Source organism: Andrena cerasifolii, chromosome 2 (assembly GCF_050908995.1).
Source record: "Andrena cerasifolii isolate SP2316 chromosome 2, iyAndCera1_principal, whole genome shotgun sequence".
Classification (NCBI taxonomy): domain Eukaryota; kingdom Metazoa; phylum Arthropoda; class Insecta; order Hymenoptera; family Andrenidae; genus Andrena; species Andrena cerasifolii.
The window spans coordinates 17,994,794-18,013,898 of record NC_135119.1 but is presented as its reverse complement, the minus strand read 5'-3'; the positions used below and the strand labels follow the sequence as shown (position 1 = coordinate 18,013,898).

Below are 19,105 nucleotides of genomic sequence, written 5' to 3'. Positions count from 1 at the left end.
GAGGCAGAATTATTCCCCACGAAATTCGTTGGAACTATATAATTCCTACGCGAATTTCTCATTCATTTCATTCGTGTACAGAGTTAGCATTATAAAGATTTAACGATGTGGAGTCATTTACATTGGATTAGGGACACTGTACTGTTTGCTGTTCAGAACGTGGCGCTTCAGAGATGGTCTAGTCGCGATTACGAACACATCTGTATATAACTTTCACAAGACGCCAGTACATCGAAGCATCGAATATTAATTAGAATATTAAGTGGAATACTAATCAAGACTCTGTTTAAAAAAGGAATGCATGAGCAACAAGAGTGTCATGGAAGTTGCAACGAAAACATTAGAATTAGATTGTCTGTCCACTCAGTTCTCGAGTTTAATGTAGTTTTAACCAGACTCGAGGATACAATTTTCGAATCATAAATGGAATATTAGAGGATAATTTAATTAAAACACAATTCTCGTGGATCAGAACGAACAAACTGCAAAAATATAGTAAAGATTTCGGTAAAATCAGAATTGAAGTACTTGTTTTAGTAACTCGAGAATTTATGAATATTTTTCTAGCGAATTAAAATATTTAATATATTCTCCCAAAACTAGCTTAATTCGTCAGAAAATGATGTTCTGAAAATAAAGGCTCATCTCTGTAGCGACAAAACGATCAAGAACGACTGTTTGCTTAAGAAAGTAGAATACTGCCAGCACACGTAAACACATAAAACGCCAACTGACGGTTTGTTAATGTCGCAGTTGTTAATACTGTCACAGTCTGGTCTATTTACGAAGGCCTATTTTAAAGAGCTTCGAACATAATTGCTGTGCAATTCTCGTTACAGTCGCTGTAGGTGCTACGACCTCTACACAGCTCGTTTGCCATAAAAATGACACAACCGAAAAAATACTGGCTTGTGCCACATAGATATTCGTAGCAACTCTAAAGTGGAGTTACAACTGATGAATTTTTTTAAATGTTTCCATTTAACTAGGGGTATGGTCTATTTCATTTCATAAAAATGGAAATAGACAAACTTGAAACTGGATTCCTATAATATTCATATTTTTACGATGATGTAATAACTGAATTGGCTGCTTACACAGAACTACGAACACATGGAGCGATTTATTTAAATTTACTCTTCATTAAAATGCAAATAATTACGTATCTAAAAATTCTCTAAAGGGCATGTAATTTTGCAATTTATTGTTTGAGGAATGCAAATTTCAAAACCAGGAGGATTTTCTATAATTTATCAGAAAGGTCGGAAATAGTTAGTTTAATAGTAAGGGAATATATATATAATTTATCGTAGAAGACTGCTGAATTTTTTGGTGGTAAATTTCTTATCGCAAATGAGCAGTAAAGTGATTACTCGGTTTGCAGTATTCATTTGATTTTGAGGCACGTGAGAGGTCCCGTTGCTTAGATTTGAATTTTGTTATATGACCACACCATGTGTATAGCATGAAAAGGAAATATACGAAAAAACAGCAACAAGGAGTTCAATGCTCTTTAAAAAAGTCTTTAAAACCTTTAGAAAAACGTATGACACCTCTCCAGTCTGTTAAGTACTTTAGAACGTAAACAGTCGAAGCGTTACAACAATTCTTTGAATATTCAAATGCAGCAGTGATGCTTTAGAAACAATAGAACGACCGAATGTAGCATCTGAAGGAAATATTATTGAAGTGAAAAGTCGTGAACTTTATTTAGTTTGAAAAATTCGATAAAGAGTAGGTAAAATTTTGGCCCTTAAATCTCATAATTTTATCAAACGTAGAAACTTGTGAATTCTATAAAAAAAGAGTTGAAAACAAATTAACAAGCTAGAATAAAAGAGAAACGAAAGAAGAATAAGTGAATGAACTAAAAGCTCAGTTTGCTGAAATCCAACCTCACATGCAATTTACTTAATAAATATGTATCTACGCATATTTGTATAATCCTGGCCGAAGTATATTAAGGTAAAGGGAAATTTTGTGACGGTACGTTTTGGAAATTTTAACCAGTGTTTACTTCAAAGCAATAATAACCGTCGGAGCAGCGAATGTACGTTTACCAAGGAAAACAGAATTAACCTTCGCGAAGTCAACAAATTCGCAGCACGGTACGATTCTCTGTTTCTGCGTTAATTCTATTCGTTGCGTGCGGCACGACCGAATTCTGTTATATTACATATATTCATCCGAAGTGTACGAATGGATGAATTAATATTGTATTTTTTGCACGAAGTGGCCAGTAACGCAATCTCTGCGACGGTCGTGGAATCTGTTAAGTCGATCCAAGAAAGCGTGTAAGTAAATTAGTAAATAAGAAAGCAGTTCTTTAAAAGAACGCGAATATCCCAGTATTTGACACTAGATACATATTTAGTAGACGAGTGGAATACTTTGTGCTTCTATCGAAATTGCAAGTAAAAAATTACCAATTACAAAAATGAAAAAAAAATTGCGAATTAACTAATATCGATTCTAATTTAATCCACGGATAACTATGAAGAGAAATATGCGATGGAGAATTGTTAAAAAAGTATATTAATGTTTGAGATAAAGAAGGCCTTCCTTTTTAAGCTTCCTATTCAATAAAACATAATAGTTTGCTACTTTGGAAAATTTATTTTATTTAAATATAAAAAGTATTAGAGTGACTAAGAAAAACCTGAATATTAAATGCGACAGTTGTTAATTTCATTTAGACAAAATTTCTGTATAAAATACTGAAGATTGCCAGTTGCGATGGATAAGTGCTAACAGATATACGAGATTAATAATTCTTTAAAAATTAAATGAGTGAGCAAAAAAAGAGTGGCCTCGTTTGCCTTGACATTTTTTATTTAACCCCTCAGTGAGGGTCTTCCCAAGTGTTCGATCGATTTGAAAATAAGAATCCAACACTTCCACCCGTTTTCAAATAAATTCGCTAATAAGGCATGAAAACAACGAACAATTTTTCCCTGCACAATGACGAAGTTTTTACTACGAAATTTCCCACTGTTGTTCTCGCAATGGCCAAACGCACCGCAGGAAGCGGTGTCCAACAAACTGAGACACCACATTGTTCGAACCAGCCGCGACAAACGAGCATATACCTATTTCTTTCACTGCATTATAACAATACAGTACGATAATTACGGTTACTAAACGCATCACGCGTGTGACACTTGTTACGATTGTCCCGTGCTCTATCCTGCATTTGAATAAAACGTTCCACTTTTGCATAACACTAGACCAACAGAATTATTCTAACGGAATGCTGCATCTATGACATCGAATTGTAATGAAAAAATTTGTGCACAAAAGTGCAATTTGAAATTACAAATTTTTAGAGACTATATAGTACAAGCACAGCTACACTAGATCCCCATAATATTCAAACCTATTGCCATGTAGATTTGTCAAAGCTTAGGAAGCATTCCAGAAGACGGTGAAAGTGCAAGATGGAAAAGAAATTAATTAGCCCTCACCATTTTTGCATACGAATATAATAGAAAGAGCTATTGTTAGGTTGCGTTTTGCATCGTCTAGTCGACGAGTGAGTGGCGCCAATTAAGCATGCAAATATCAGAATGTACTTTCACAAGAAATCTTTGGACTTGAAACTTTCGATAAAACTAAATTCCAGCTTTATGCAGTCGCTTAATAGGTCAAGATTTCGTTAACGATTACTAGGGAATTGAATTAAAAACTGAAATCTGGAAGTAGAAAGCTGCTTATCATGAAATGCCTTCTAGAATTTTGCAGACAAAATGCACTGATAAATACTATAGTACTATAAGAATTACGATATTTTCATTCTCATAGAGCCACTAGGTATATTAATATTTAAATATGATTTATTGATACGCCGAAGATGAAGATCATTTGAAGTGGTCAAGCTAAATGGAATATTTCATATAATATTTATCAGACTTACGGCTCTAAACATCCTGCACCAATACAATTTTAATTCTCAAAAAATCTGCCAATCAAGACCAGTTTTCATTACTCAGAAAATTTCTGTTTTCAACCCACGATTTCCTCTTACAATTAGAAGAAATATTTAACGAAGAGGGTATCGGTTAAATTAAAACAGCCACCTTGTACAAAGCTCACGTGTGATTGCAGTCTCAAAAGCTCTATTATCCAGGCCAGTTCTATCAATCAAAAAATTCACTCTCCTGCAACAAATATTTAAATGAAGAGATTTGGAGCGATTAAATTAGAAAAGACACCTTGTATATCGATCACACTGCTATCTCTAAACATTCCGAGCACGTGCAGTTTTAGTCTACATTTTGTTGAAAGTCCGACGTTTCGCATTGGCATTTCCCGCGGCTGCAAAGAGACACGTCGTCGCGTACACGCTACGTAGCAGCTTCTCCGCTTGGCTTTTCGGCGCTATTTATCAGTCGGCTGACACCGTCTCGGTAACCTTCACCTATAACGTAACTCGCTGACACCGGAATTACGCTTTATCATAGGCGTCGCTGCAACCGGTTCCCCCGCTCCCAAGCGACGGAACAATTTGCGATAAAATGCACTTCGGTTGCACTAGTTTCTCCGCTGCAACTGCAAACGTGAGACGCGACTAACGTCGAGTTTGGAGCCGGCGTTCTGTTACGTGTAAATTGTTTTTTTTTTCTTCCTGTGGGTGTGTCAAAACAGTTGAAACTGAACGTTTCTAGCATAGAGCATAATGTTTTATGAGGTTGACAGTTTCGTGGAAGTGTATAGCAATATGAAATAGCTGTAAAAGCGACATCCTTGAAGTGGACGAGCTTCAAGGACGGAGTAGCCGAAGTGGACCAATTTCTATGAGACTGGAGGCTCCATGAAGGTTGTTGCTCTATACATTTCTATGGAATGGCTGTTTATAAGAAGCTGGCGCTCCCTGAAATTGATATTCTCTGGAATTATTGAAATTGTATTAAACGGATGTTCTGTGCGCAGTTGGAGTGCGGCGGTTTTACTGATCCATGAAATTGAAATTCTGTGAAGTCAATGGTCTGGGTTAGGTCTCTGACATTGAGATACTGAGATTACTGAGTTCGAAATTTTACAAATTCGAGGCAAATGTAGATTTTGAAATTTTATTGAACGACTCTGTGTTTGGGGGCCTTAAGGGGTCATTCTACTTTGATCGGCCGAAAAATTAAGCTAGTTGTAAACAATTTTTTCTCAGTAAATATAACATGTAATGAAAAAAATCTTTTTGGTATTTATTAAGCTACTCTTATATTATAGAAAAAAAAATAAAAAGAATTTTTTAATTTGTTTTAATGTTTTTTTTTGCAGCGTCAATGTTGCAACTAAACAAAAAGAAGTATGTTCATGGCGTAGGTGATTTCCCGGCTCAGGCTTATCCGAAACAAAAAATTCCAAAAGATTCTTAATCTGTATGAGTGTCGCTATAACCTCTAGCTCAATTAACAATTTTTGTCGAGAAATAACCGAGATTTTTCTCATGGAACACCCGAGAATACATCCTTTTGGGTGTTTTTTGTCAAAGTTTTTTTCAAACCGGCGCCATTTTGTTATTATTCAACAAGAATTGCTAATTGAGCTGACACCCATACAGATTAAGAATCTTGTGGAATTTTTTGTTTCGGATAAGCCTGAGCCAGGAAATCACCTACACCATGAACATACCTCTTTTTTGTAGGTGCCATATTGACACTAAAAAAAAACAAATAAAGCAAGTTGCAAAAATACTTTTTAATTGTTTTTGTATAATATGAGAGTAGCTTAATAAATATCAAAAAGATTTATTTCGTTAAATGTTACATTTACTCAGAAAAATATCTTTAAAGATAGCTTAATTTTGGGGCAGTTCAAAGTAGAATGACCCCTTAAACCTACTATATTCGTCGAGTCTTTTTTAACCCAATTGTGATCTGTTTTTTTTAAACGTGGGTACTGCGAATCTGGGGTCCTCTGTGACCCAATTGTGTTCTCATTTCTCTGTGCTTGCTCCTCGACATTATATTAAATGTAGAGTTGAATTGAAGGTCGTAGCAGGGTCCAACATCATAAGCAGAACAAAGTGGCTCCTCTCTGTTTGCGAAATGCACACTTATACTCAGTATAATATAATATTAATTTCACATACTTAAACACACCCAATCTTAGGATTGAATCCATTAAAGGGTGTTGTACCTACGCTACAGTATCAACGAATGATAATAAAAAGTTTGTTTGACAATTCAGAATCTCTGTACGCAGTGTGCGCTATTGTAATCGCAACTGTTTAGACATTACGGCTCCAAAGGTACGATAGTGGACTATAGTGTACAAAGAAAAAACTTGGTTGCACGAGAGTTTCTCTGCAGTCCCGTTTGTTTTCTGCTTTGTGGAAATGTTCCAAAAAGTTTCAAGCGTATCGGAGACAGGTTAATTACCCTCGAAAGGAACGGGGCCTTCTGCGGTTTGGAGGTGAGCACAGGTAGACCGTTAAGTATTAGAATCAAGCTAACTCTGCCATCATGAAATGACCATTTGGCTCGCATCGAACATTTCCTACATAAAAACAATGCAAAAAGAAGACAGATACCGAATCATCTGATCTAAGTGTTTCGCGTCAACGAGATGGAATAAAATTGTGTCGTTTGATGAAGAGTTGGACAACGTTTGACAATGTGTGGGAACAATATATTTTGTACGTCATAAGTGAAAAAATTTTATGATGAATTTGTTTTAAAGTTGTGGTCACACGAGAGTGAAGATTTACATCTCTTGTTAAATCCTCTAGAGTTTTTATTAGTTTGGTGAATTTATTTTAAATATTCTAAAACTCATTATCCAAACGTTATTTATAGTGGTGTAATTACGTGTATACCTGTATCTTCTATTAAAATCCGTGAAGAAAAAGTTCAACAACGCTTTGATCAATAGAAGAGGAATACCTTCTTTTGTTTACTAGAATGTTTTCCATTCTGGAAATGGCAGTTTTATTCCCGAACTTACAAATCGCTGAACAAATTTCTATTTCGTATTTACCATCTCTTTTATCATACGAAAAATATTGTACTTCAGTTTATATATATATATGTAAAAGAAGATGTCCTGACTGACTGATTGACTGACTGACTGACTTACTCATCAACGTCCAGCTCAAATCGTTTAACCTAAGAACGTGAAATTTGGAAGGTACATACTGTTAAATTTTCATGGAAAAATTCCGATTATTTTAGCTTCCACAGAAGCATTTTGTAGAGAGCGCAGAGGCTCGGCCTCTATAGATGAAAACTTTGAACGCATTTTTCCCATCGCATTTTCTCACATCGTGAAGATAAAAACTCAAAATCTATCGAATCGATTGCTTTATAAATTTGACTGCTTATTCTGCACACCTATGACTCTCCCAGGGATGACAACCAAGTATTTTTATTGAGTCTTTCCTACTTTTAAAATCGAAAATAGCAAAGAAAAAGTGGAAAAACATTTTTCTTGCATTTTGCACGCGATTTTACTAATTTTGGAGATTCTTACTAATCATTATTAATTTACTAATTACTAATTATTACTAATTATAATATAGTACAAGAATTTTTTAAATACGTCATAAAGACCGCTTTCAAAAGCATTTTAAAAGTAATAATTTTATTACTTTTATATTTTTTCTTCTCTGTAGACATGTAGTTTAATAAATAGAAAAGTTTTATTCCATTACTATAATTCTTTTCATCGCAATAAATTCATGAAAATTGTTGAATGACCCCTTAAATAATAAATCTATATAGAAATATTATAAATATTCTGAAAAAACTGAATTTGCTAATTTTAAACTATCATTTGAATCGAGTTATGCAAAATTATCGCGACGAAATACTTTCCCTTACTATCAGTTTACTTGAAATTTCGCGTGCCTTTTAACACCCTGTATATGAGCATGGTAAAATTAATGTCCAATGAGAATTCTATTACTGACACTCGTATCTCTAATGTTGCAAAAATGATACCATGAGATTCACATAGAGCACCCTTCTAAATGAAGATTTATCGCGCGCCAGAAATATCTACAGATATTAAATACCTATCAGGGATCACTGCAGACTGTAAAAGTAATATATCTCGAGATATGCCCTTTTTCTAATTGATGCAGACTTCTGATTGGTGGCAAACGGGTTGCAGGCGTGCAAAAATATTGTGACACCCTACCTTGATTTCCAGCACAGGAAGCACGAAACGCGGTCACCGGATGTTCAGTTTTCCTTATTTCGTTACACCGATCCTTCACTTTATATCATCTGAAACACAGATACCTATATTGTGAAGATATAGACTGAAACACAAATTATAAAATTGCTCGATATAGGAAAAAATTATTTGAACAAAAATTGCATCTTTTTAAGTATAAGGGTGGAATGAAACATGAGTATTCCATTTATGAAAATTATATAATGCCTTGCTTATACTGATAGATAATAAATATGTCTACCTTGATACCATGTAATTTTTGCTTAAATTCTTTAAGTTGTTTATGAGTACTTTACGGTGAACAAGTCAGGCGAATTATTTTGCACACTTCTGTCACGTTACAACAAACATCTGATGGCATGAAATATTTTTAGCTGATAAGAATTAATGTTAACAGTTTCTAAAATGGATTTAACTGAAAACTGTAAAGGAACGTGATGAATTACAGTTTTGAAAGTATAGAACTGCAAGGGATGATCTAACAAATTACAGAACTAAACCGAAACAACAATAAAAGTAATATTATAGTACTAGTGTCTAATATTAAAAATATATCGAAAAATATTGAAGAAGTTCTTATTTTCTTATCACCGTTCAACCCCAAAAGCACGAAACGTTCAGAAAACATATTAGAAATGAAAATGGAAGTCTAACAAGATAGTAAAATAAGAAAACTTGTGAAAATTATAAATTCCCCTGTTAGTCCTGTATTCATAAGTAAATAAAAATCACTTCAGGTCAAATAAGATAGATTTATGTTCCATCGCGATAAGTCGTCAAATGTGATAAGCTCCTAAGCACCAAAGTGAAATCACTGCAAACGATAACAACAGCTCCTAAACCAAGCTCTTCAATAAATCCAGGTAATTATAGTTTATTTAAGCCAACCACCGAACTGCATTAGTTTTACAAGTGCTCCAAGCGACTCTAGATTGCACTTAATCAGATTACATTATCGTTAATAATACCCTCTTTTAGCCGTGATTTATCTAAACCTGGAATACGGCGTTATTAATTTCACCGTCCTTATTTCGCGAATTTTTGAGATCAATTGAATTTCAATGAAATCAGGTAGGATAATGAGAACGGCCAAATGCGAGATACGAGATAAAATCTGCAGTTACCCTTGAGTGCTAGATTGGAAAGTAATTAGCTTTCATTTCGAGTTTATCGATCAAAATAAATTTAGCAGAGGATTATAATTTCTAAATGACAGCATTGATAACGGTTCCTGCATTTTTGCTGTGCTGGGCTAGATGCATCTTATTAATTGCCTAATGAATCTTCCATTTAGATATCTTGTTAAAAAGAACACACCAGAATAGATTAAAATTAATACGTTTATTCTCCGGATAGATTCAGTCAGTATAATTAAGTGATTAAGATAAGGATGGTATTGAAATACTTTAACAATGTCTCTCGTTAATAAATAATTATTTGTTGAAAATCATTGAACAGAATGGACTAATATGTATTGTATTATTAATATTGGCTGGTAATCTATTATTAATAAACGTAATTGTAATATTGTTATCGATTTAAACAAAGTGATCACTAGTTACCAGGAACAGTGACAGACAAAAAAAACTCTATACTCTATGCTATTAGGACCAATTCCAACCATTCACTTTAATTGATTGTTCTGGTAATCAGTTGCAAGGATTTCTTAACCGAACTCTGCTTAATACTTTAATTCAATTGAAGAAATTGCCGCTTACTTACATGATTTCACCAATCACGAGTAAGTCTATTTCCGTACGTAGAATCCTGTCGGTTTAAACAACTGATTTTAACGACGTTATCAAGGGATAACTGAGAAATTTTGTAGGTATTCATTAATGAACGATGATAAACGAAATAACGAATACATTAACTGGTAAAGTATTTCTGATTCTTTCTTTTCAATACGTTAACTGTCGTTTTTAATGAGAAAATGAGGGTGTTTTATATTATGCAACAAAATATCTATTATTTGTGGACGTTCTATTGTTAATAAAGAAATTATTTGGCTTTGAATAGAAACGAAAAGTGAATAAATGATTAGTTCGGCAAATGCTAAGAAAGTTAATATTCAACAGAATTAATGAAACTCGTAACAGAAATAAAACCGGCGCCGGAGAACATAACATTTCTAAGAAAAATATTCCTACGTATTCTAAAGCATTCAGGGATTCATAAACAATTTAAAGTCAACGCGAAACTGAACAAGAAAATGACTCCACAGAACTACTGAGTGCAAAAAAGTTTGTGGTGCGAAGGAATGAATGAAAAGTATCAGCACCTAAGTAAGTACATATATAGCAGGTATGTGGATAAACGACTTTGTACACCGCACGTAAATTCCCAATGTTTGGGGCAGTGCTAAGAAGATTGAGTGTTCATTTAGATTTAAGGATTGGTTGCAAATGGAGTGTGCATTTGAATTAGTTTTAGAAGCTCTGGACATGGATGCAATGAGGGAGGGCAATCAAGATCTGGAAATTTACAGTACTTTATGATTGAATTTGTAAATTTACAAAATAAATACCTACGATGAAAGAAAAGGGAAATTGAAATAGAAGCGAGAAGAACGTAACACTGATTCGCATAAATTACTTTAAATTGCCGATAAATGCGTCTCAAATGCCGAATACTTTTTTCATCTTTTGACCGAAATACGCTCCACCGTTTGCGTGGAAATGGAAAGGGGGAACAAAGAAACGTCGAAGTAGTAAAGGAAGTTATAGCGCGGAAAGTGTCGTTGCGCAGCGATCCATGAAAACAGAATCGGAGAAAGTGGAATATCACGGACTATGTGAATTTTGCGGATGAGAAACAAACGTTATCGCTTATTTGCTTTCTGCGGTGCCTCAGTTTTTCCCGCTTCAGTTGTTCCACTGACCTCCCTTGTATCTCATAACTGAATAAGATCGACGCGATCTCTTTCTTCCGAGGGATTTGAGATTGCCTAAAATTCGAAATTAATTCTTACGCAGTTATTTACATTTTGAACGAATAATACACTACAGGCATTTATTATAATTAATTTACGAGTTATCAATTAATCAACGTAGGGTAAACCAACCAGTGAATGACTGAATTGTTAAATTTATGAACCTTTGAGATTAATATTGAATATATTTATGTATAAGAACAAAAGAACTGTTGAAATTGCATTTAAATTTATTTTTCTTGAAATTTCTATAAAAATAATTACTTATTCTTATCGCAATTTAAAAAAAAAAAAACAATTATAAAATGCAAAACGTGTAGAAGCCCAGTAAATTGCCGCATACTTTTAATAAGAATTGTACTTATTAATATTTGCTTAATACGCGTAAATAAAAATATAGGATATTAAAAGTGCAACTACACTCCATTTATAAACATATAATAATGTTTCAATTTATAATTCACATTTCTTTGCCTAATGGTCTCGTATTCACTGGTATGCGGTCAATTACTGGTTGGTTTAGGTACCCTACTAAAATATATGAACGCAACGAAAAACAATTTATGTAACTTAGGGAACCGCTAAGTTTATTCATAACAATTGTATCATTCTTTAATTTCTCACTATTGATTAATGTAGTTACGTTTCGTTAAGGTAGAATTAAATTTAATGAAAATGAATAATTAATCAAAAACATTAATACTGAAAAATTATTATCAACATTGCTACCTGTGGATATGAATATATTTAATTATTGATTTGAGCGCAATGAACAACATTCAAAAATGAAATAGAAGTCTAATATTATACTTAATATCTTTTGCGGGAAAACAGATTTATTTAGTAAAGTATTCATACACAAATTAACAAATAGAGAACCATTTTGTATAACAAATGAATAGCTATTAAAGTAATGCTTACCATTTTACACGATGGAAGTGCGATGCTTCCTGACCGTCGTCAGTCTCCCCTACTTCCATGCGGATAGACCAGAAAAATTAAAAAGTCTGAAATTTGAAGCCAAAAAGTGCGTTAATCAAAATATTAAAAGGGCATATAAAAGAGGCAGTTGCCCCCCTGGCTTTTGAGAAAAAATCGCTTATTTTTCAAAACTGATCTTTATTCAGTTTGTACGAAAGAAGGGAATATTTTTAAATGTCGGTTTTAAATTATTAATTAAATTGGCAGTATAAAATAGGTTAATAAAGCAAGAGGGGTATATTTTTCTTTACCATCATCCCAAAGTTGCCCCCCTCCCTAGAAAAAAGTCTCCGGACGCCCTTGCGCGGAAGCCTGAGATAGAATACATATTGCAATAACGACACGTATCGCGACAATTACTTTCTCACTCGTTTTTTGAAGCGAAACATTATGCCCCGACGCACGGAAACGCGAAATAGGCAATTAAAGTAAGTTACGAGATCGAATATAGAAGAAAATTCCACTTTTATAGAATATTTAAGAATTCACCGTAATTACTGTTTGCAAAAGAAAGTGATCATCGTAATTGCACGAAACGCTACGCGAAAGCTTGTCGTCGTATATACGTACATATTCATAATTCCTCGATTTTTCCATGTTAAACTTGATATGCGAACACACGTAACGAGAATATAATTATCTTTCTTGCAGAGATATACAAAGAGAACGGAACGGGTGGAACATAGCGCAGAAGCAATGTGGTCTAAACAAGTAAGTATAATGTTCTATGAAAATTTTCGCCCACGTTATTCGAAATACTTATTTCAACAAAATTTCGATAGGACCTACCATTTTTGAGAAATTTGTTCTAGAGGGTGAGAGCAAAGAAATATAAAAAAAAATTTCGACACGTATAAATAAAGGCCACCTTATTACCACATGTTGCACGGAGTTTCAATGGCGCCTGCAATTTTTCCACTGAAAAGTTCCATGTTAGGTCTGATTCCGATCCATCATAATCATTGCAAGCTCACTACTACCAAAACAAAAAAATTAAAACCGACTTCAAAATAATAAAAATGCACTAAAAAGTAAAAAATAATTTTTTCCCTTATTTAATCTACGAGTCTCATATTTTTTAAGTCGACATCAGATTTACACAGTGCAAATGATGAGACGCCGACTTAAAAAACATGAGAGTATATATATATTGACACACATTCACACGATTCCGAGTGATCGTCTCTTTCTTTTTGAAGTCGGTTAAAAAAAGTAGGATCATTACCACCGTACTTACGCGGAAAACTGCTAACAGACAATGGGGTTCAATCGATGGCCATGAAATTCCTCACGCATTGGATGAGAGTTGCTGGTTCGAATATATCGATGCCGTTGTTTCGAATTTTACAAAAAAGCCAGTCAAAATAACTTGGACGTTACTGTTTCATAATTGATTACTGTACATTTCAAGAATTTCGAAACAAATGAGCCTAAGCCCCGTTATGCACTCGCGACAAATTGCCAGCGACCACGAGGTACACGGAAATATATGAGTTCATACGCACTTGGTCGCGACGAACAACAATGGTTTTTGGTCTGTTGCCGACCAAGTTGCCGGCGACTGGTCGCAAATGCATAACGGGGCTAACGGAATGAATATTCTGGCACATTACCCAATTATAATCCACGGCGTAACCAATCACATTACGAGTAATTTGGCAGTGACCAATCGCATGCATCTTCCCCAATCTTTTACTCGATGCGTAATCGATAATCGATCTTATTATATGCATTGCCAACGGTATTACTGCCGTACGAATGGCTGGAGGATAACTTTTCGAATTGAAGTGAATGTCGACTCTGCCCGTTTCGAAAATGACAGACAGCGTGAAAAAGCGACAAGGATCGAGACAAAATAGAGGACGAACTGTCACGTAAGGCGTTAAATTTCCCTAAAAGCGATAAACGTCTTAACCTATTTTGCCGGCTGCATCATAAAGAATAATTTGAACTGACACCATTCGCTGTGTTTCTCCTGGATGAGAACGTATCGCGTTTTGTTCTTCTATTTAGAATATTCTGTCGTCCCTGATTTGCACTTCCAAAATTTCCATCTGACGCACGAGAGGCAAACCTGTTGCGTTTTAGTGATATGTTGTTATAGTGTCTCGCGTAAATATCGACTGGTTTGTGTTTTGTCATTCGTGGATTTTTGTGTTTCTTGTTTCAAATTTATTGTAGCTGTAACGTGGCTCTCAACTTTGGAATATGGGCAAGTGTCGTGACTAGTTTCTTTCATATTGATTGGAATGTTTTTCATCGATCGTAGAGATGATACGCGCGTGAAGTTGACGCGTAACGCGTTAGAGAGGTTAAAAGTACCGGCAGATGGTTAGAAAATTTGACAGATTTAAAGTACGGTTAATATTGTGCAAAGTACGTTACTTTGATAAATGAAAGACAGTGTTTCTCAATCAACAGATTCGTTGACCATTATCGTTATTTTTAAATAGTTTCGAATGTTTCGAAGATAGTTAAGTATTCGTAAAACTCGTCGAAAATTGTAGTTTCGATTAATAATTACTTAGCTTTTCCTTCCATATGAACAGTAGCATGCAAACGAAGTTGTCATTAATATTTTCTAATTTCTTATAAAGGTGACAAATAAAACAAAGAAGACTTGCATGCACCAGATTGTTCTATGGATTGATTTTTTAAAATATAAAGAAGCATTTGTAACATTCTCCACAATATTGTACAAATTAGAGCTAGTTTATACAAATATATTTTCCGATTTTTTCGTAATCGAGGACGTGGTGTTTATTAAATACTTCGAATGCTATATCGAGCAGGTTATTGTATATTTAACTTGCGAAGGTCGTATGATTACTTTTAACGTAAAATATCATTAAAGCGAGTAGAACAAACTTTTACTCCACGCGGTCGAAAGATGCAAATAATTCTTACAACCAATTATGTTGGCAATGTTTATAAATAGAAACATGAGCAGAAATAATCTACAGGGTGATCTATGCTTCACGATCACTCATAATATTATCTTAAACCAATTGTGAAACAATAACTTCGTACCAAAAATAAGTTCAAGATAATATTTTAAGTGATCGTAATATGCGTATTAACCTGCACACCTACATCTATTTTAAGTAAAGACTCAAATGCGCGTTTGTGACAAATATCGTTTCTTTCGACAACAAAACCACGAAGAGAAACAATCTATCCCTCATTTTCGACCTATTTTCTATACATATAGATCAGCATCACCCCGTACACAGAACAATTATAAATAGTGCCGCGTATAGATCCCACAACCCATAAAATATTTTTCACATTTTTGACGAATCGATTCGAACCCTACCCATAAATCCTCATCAACCTCTGTTTACAGCGAATCTTACAGGAACGCTCTGCAGGCGTTCATAGATCGCAGACGGTTCCCCGAGGACACGGAGACAGACGCGCCGTGTAGTCCAGATAAATCGAGGGCTGATCTCTTGGCCAAAACCAATAACAGTAAACGCGACAACGAACGGAAATCGCAAGAATCGAAGCCGATCTTGCCCGGTGTGCCGCACATACCAGCCTCAGAGATCTTCGAAATAGGATGGGTAGCTGGCACGGAGGATCGGTACGTCGAGCTGATCTTTGCCGAATGGCAAAACACCAGAGTCTCTCTGAAGAGGCACACACACCCAGACTGCAAGGACGTCGTGAAAGCTGATTTGGATGTGCTTTCGTAAGTATTTGGTATCGAAGAATGTATGCTGTACGTACAGTACAGAAAATATTTATTGCGTCACTGGAATATTTAGCGTGTAATCACTCCCACCTCATTTAATATTAGTATTCGGAAAGTACTCTTTCTTGCGCGATTGTTGACTACCAAGGGAAGATTTCGAAGCCGAAAATTCAAAAAATTCTGAAACTTTGTGAATATGTAGGGGATTTCCTCCTGATTACAACGCACTCTTTGTTTGCTGCCCAAATTCACTCGAAGGGGGTGAAATTAACCCCTGAAAATTCGGCTATTTCCCGAGTTTGTGTCATAACTCGCGAACTGTAAGAGATAGAAGAAAAGTTTCAAGACAAAAGTTAGTTCTTTTAATTAGATCTATTATTTGGTAAGAAAAATATTTTACAGTTTACGGGTAATAACTCAAAATCGGAAAATAACCGGATTTTCAGGGGCCAATTACACCCCCTTAGAGTCAATTTGGGCAGCAAACAAAAATTGCATTGTAATCACGAGAAAATCCCCTATATATTCACAGTTTCAGAATTTTTTGAATTTTCGGCTTCGGAATCTTGGTAAAAAGAATTATTTTGCATATTTTATTGTATCAGCACTGATTAATATTAATGTTGTTTTTTGTCCTTTGATTATATATTTAATAATAATTAGCATATTTAAGTAATAGTATTTTAAAATTAGAGAAATTGGAGACTTGACTGGTAGAATGCTTATTATTACTTATTACAGAGGTTTCATAAGGTGAGGTTATTATGTGTGATTATGATACATAAAATAGATTCATTATGTTTTTACATGTTTTAGTGACTGTAAGCTTGATAATTAGTATACAGGATTGCCAAGTAGTTCCATATATTTTTAACCAGCTTTACTATTCGGCTTCGCCGGAAATTTAGATTCTGATTTTATAAAAACAATAAATTTTTATTTTTTTTTTTATGAAAATGGTCACATTCATCTGGATTAGTCAGGCATAATGAGCTGAGGCACATTTCGCGATCCCAGAGTTTATTGTTCTAAAGTATTTAGGCGACAGACAAACACACAAACATATACTTAGAAGCTTTCTGCTTTATATATCAAGATATTCTGAGGAATAATTAAAAATATATACTATGGAATCTTCACCATTTAGCGAAACTAAAACTGTCTTGTAACATCAAGCGATGTAATTAAATATTAAATAATCCTACTTTCCTTTTTCGATAATGTCAGTTGCAATACAAAACCAATACCTACCGGTCTTCTTTATTTTTCTTTTTTTTTATTTGTTCATTACGGTTTCGTTCTCTTATTCGTCAGGGAAATTCGACATCCGAATGTATTACTGTTGATGGCCACAACGCACACGGACGATCATGGATTAGTGTCTATCTTAGAGTCCGTCGATTGCACCCTCTACCACTACATACACGACCAGGGCGAACGAATACCTATACAGGGTATCGCGAAATGCGGGGGAAGACTGTCAGATGCCTTAAGGCATTCTCACATGCGCGGGTACGTGCACACTGCCATCAGCTCGCATTGCGTCTATCTGGCTTCTAACGGTATCGTGAAACTCGGTGGATGGGAGCTGGCCATGAACATCGATAATGTAAGTAAATAAATTCACATTCTCCTTTCATCTATTATTCGGTCATCCCATAAGTAACGCGATATCATTGGGACACACACAAGTAGTCGCAGTGAGAGAAATGTGGACGATTCTTAACAGTTTGAACGATCTTCTCAGTTCACAGAGGGTTCTGACGACACTTGAGACCTGAAGTGTTAAGAAACCGAGATAAGGGAGAGCGTGGGAGGCTTGAATAGTACTTTCCTCTCCTGCTTCCTGAGGTTTTAAGTTGTGTATATTTGAGGATGCGTCGTCCCGATGTTAGTTTTGAAATAATGCATTCCAGAGAGCTGTGAACTGTCTCGTATTTAGGGAGTCTCGCAATTGGACGTTTTAAAGTTGATCTGTCTCCTATTTAGAACATGCCTTGGGATTCGAAACTTGATAAGAATAATTCTGTGACAAGAAAGTAATTTGTAGGTCTCGAGTACTTGTTTAACCGGGCAATTAACTTACAAATCTCTGGAACAATTCTCCTCGGAAATAGCGTGTTCCAATTATCCGTGCCACAAGCCTAGCGCTTGAACGACCTTAACACAGTTCATAATAGGTAATAACTTCTATATTCCATGGGGCAGAGTAAAATTTCTGCGGTTGTAGCCTTGATATGGGCTGTACGGTACTCGTATTTTACCAGGACCAATCCATTGTCTGCGGTGTTTACATTCAACTTATACAGCCTGTTAAACAGCACACTATAGAACAGCTGTTTCTCATTCTCCGTAGCAATTTAAGCGAGAAATGGATACGTGTACATCGTGGCCATTTTATTGCTTTATTGCACAGTCCTTAGGAAAATCGGATTACTTATGGGATACTCTAATGTATGTGCATGGTATGCCTTGGTAAATAGTGGCTTTAATTATAAATTAAAACGGTCACCAACATCATTTGAGAATACCAGCCGCGAAGTTGTTAAAGAAAAACTAATGTTATTGAAGTTAATCTTCATTGATTATTTAATCACTCTCCTAATCGTACCAGCCTTCAGCTGTTAAGTGTAGAATTGAAGAAAAAAAAAATTATCAAACTTCAGCCACTGAAATGTACAAACTGCAACATATTCCTAGAAAGAAAAAAAGCTTTTAAATTAATTAAAAGCATAATTTATTGATTACCTAACTCAGTAACATTCGTTACAAAATGAAATAGCTAATTTTGCGGAGGAGACGATGTCGTTACATCATCATTCGCTAACAATAAGTACAACCCCTGGATGCTTAGTGTCAAAACGTCAGTTCTCGTGACGGTAATGATATAAGCGATATGTTAAAGAAAAATCGTCGATCGATCGATCTCTCTCGTCAATCCTCTGATTCTTTTCCAATCGAGATTCTCTTCCGCGGCACTAAGCAGTTCAGTTTACTCTAATAAAATACATCCGCCAATAGGATGTTGACTTCGTACATACACTTTCGTTTGCGAGAGCAATATCACATTCCCGTAATTATTGATAAGTCATTGATCCCATATCTACCAGTGTACGAGTGAACTGTTGCGTTACACCCTTTCGAATTCAATGAACAAATTGATTAAAGCGCGAGAAAGACTGTAGGCACCGGTCGTACGCCAAGTGGAATTAACGGGGGATTCTCGTCCAACAACCCCAAAAGTTACTGATGTTTAAGAATTTTTTTTGAAAAAACTGTTGGTCATATTGGATTAAACTCTTTTGGGATATAAGGAGGCA

General features: G+C 35.0%; 1 protein-coding gene across 4 annotated transcripts in view; it reads left to right on the top strand.

Moving 5' to 3' along the window:
* The window catches only part of LOC143379018 (uncharacterized), a 32,755-nt gene that overhangs the window by 4,101 nt on the left and 9,549 nt on the right, over positions 1–19,105 (top strand). For 2 of the 4 annotated variants that reach the window (XM_076831290.1, XM_076831293.1), the window contains 3 exons: positions 12,740–12,799; positions 15,435–15,782; positions 17,100–17,394. In XM_076831290.1, coding sequence (XP_076687405.1) covers positions 12,740–12,799; positions 15,435–15,782; positions 17,100–17,394 — 703 coding nt within the window. Of the gene's footprint in view, positions 1–2,164; positions 2,295–12,739; positions 12,800–15,434; positions 15,783–17,099; positions 17,395–19,105 lie in introns of those variants that run through there. The other 2 variants (XM_076831292.1, XM_076831291.1) reach the window with 2 other exon arrangements.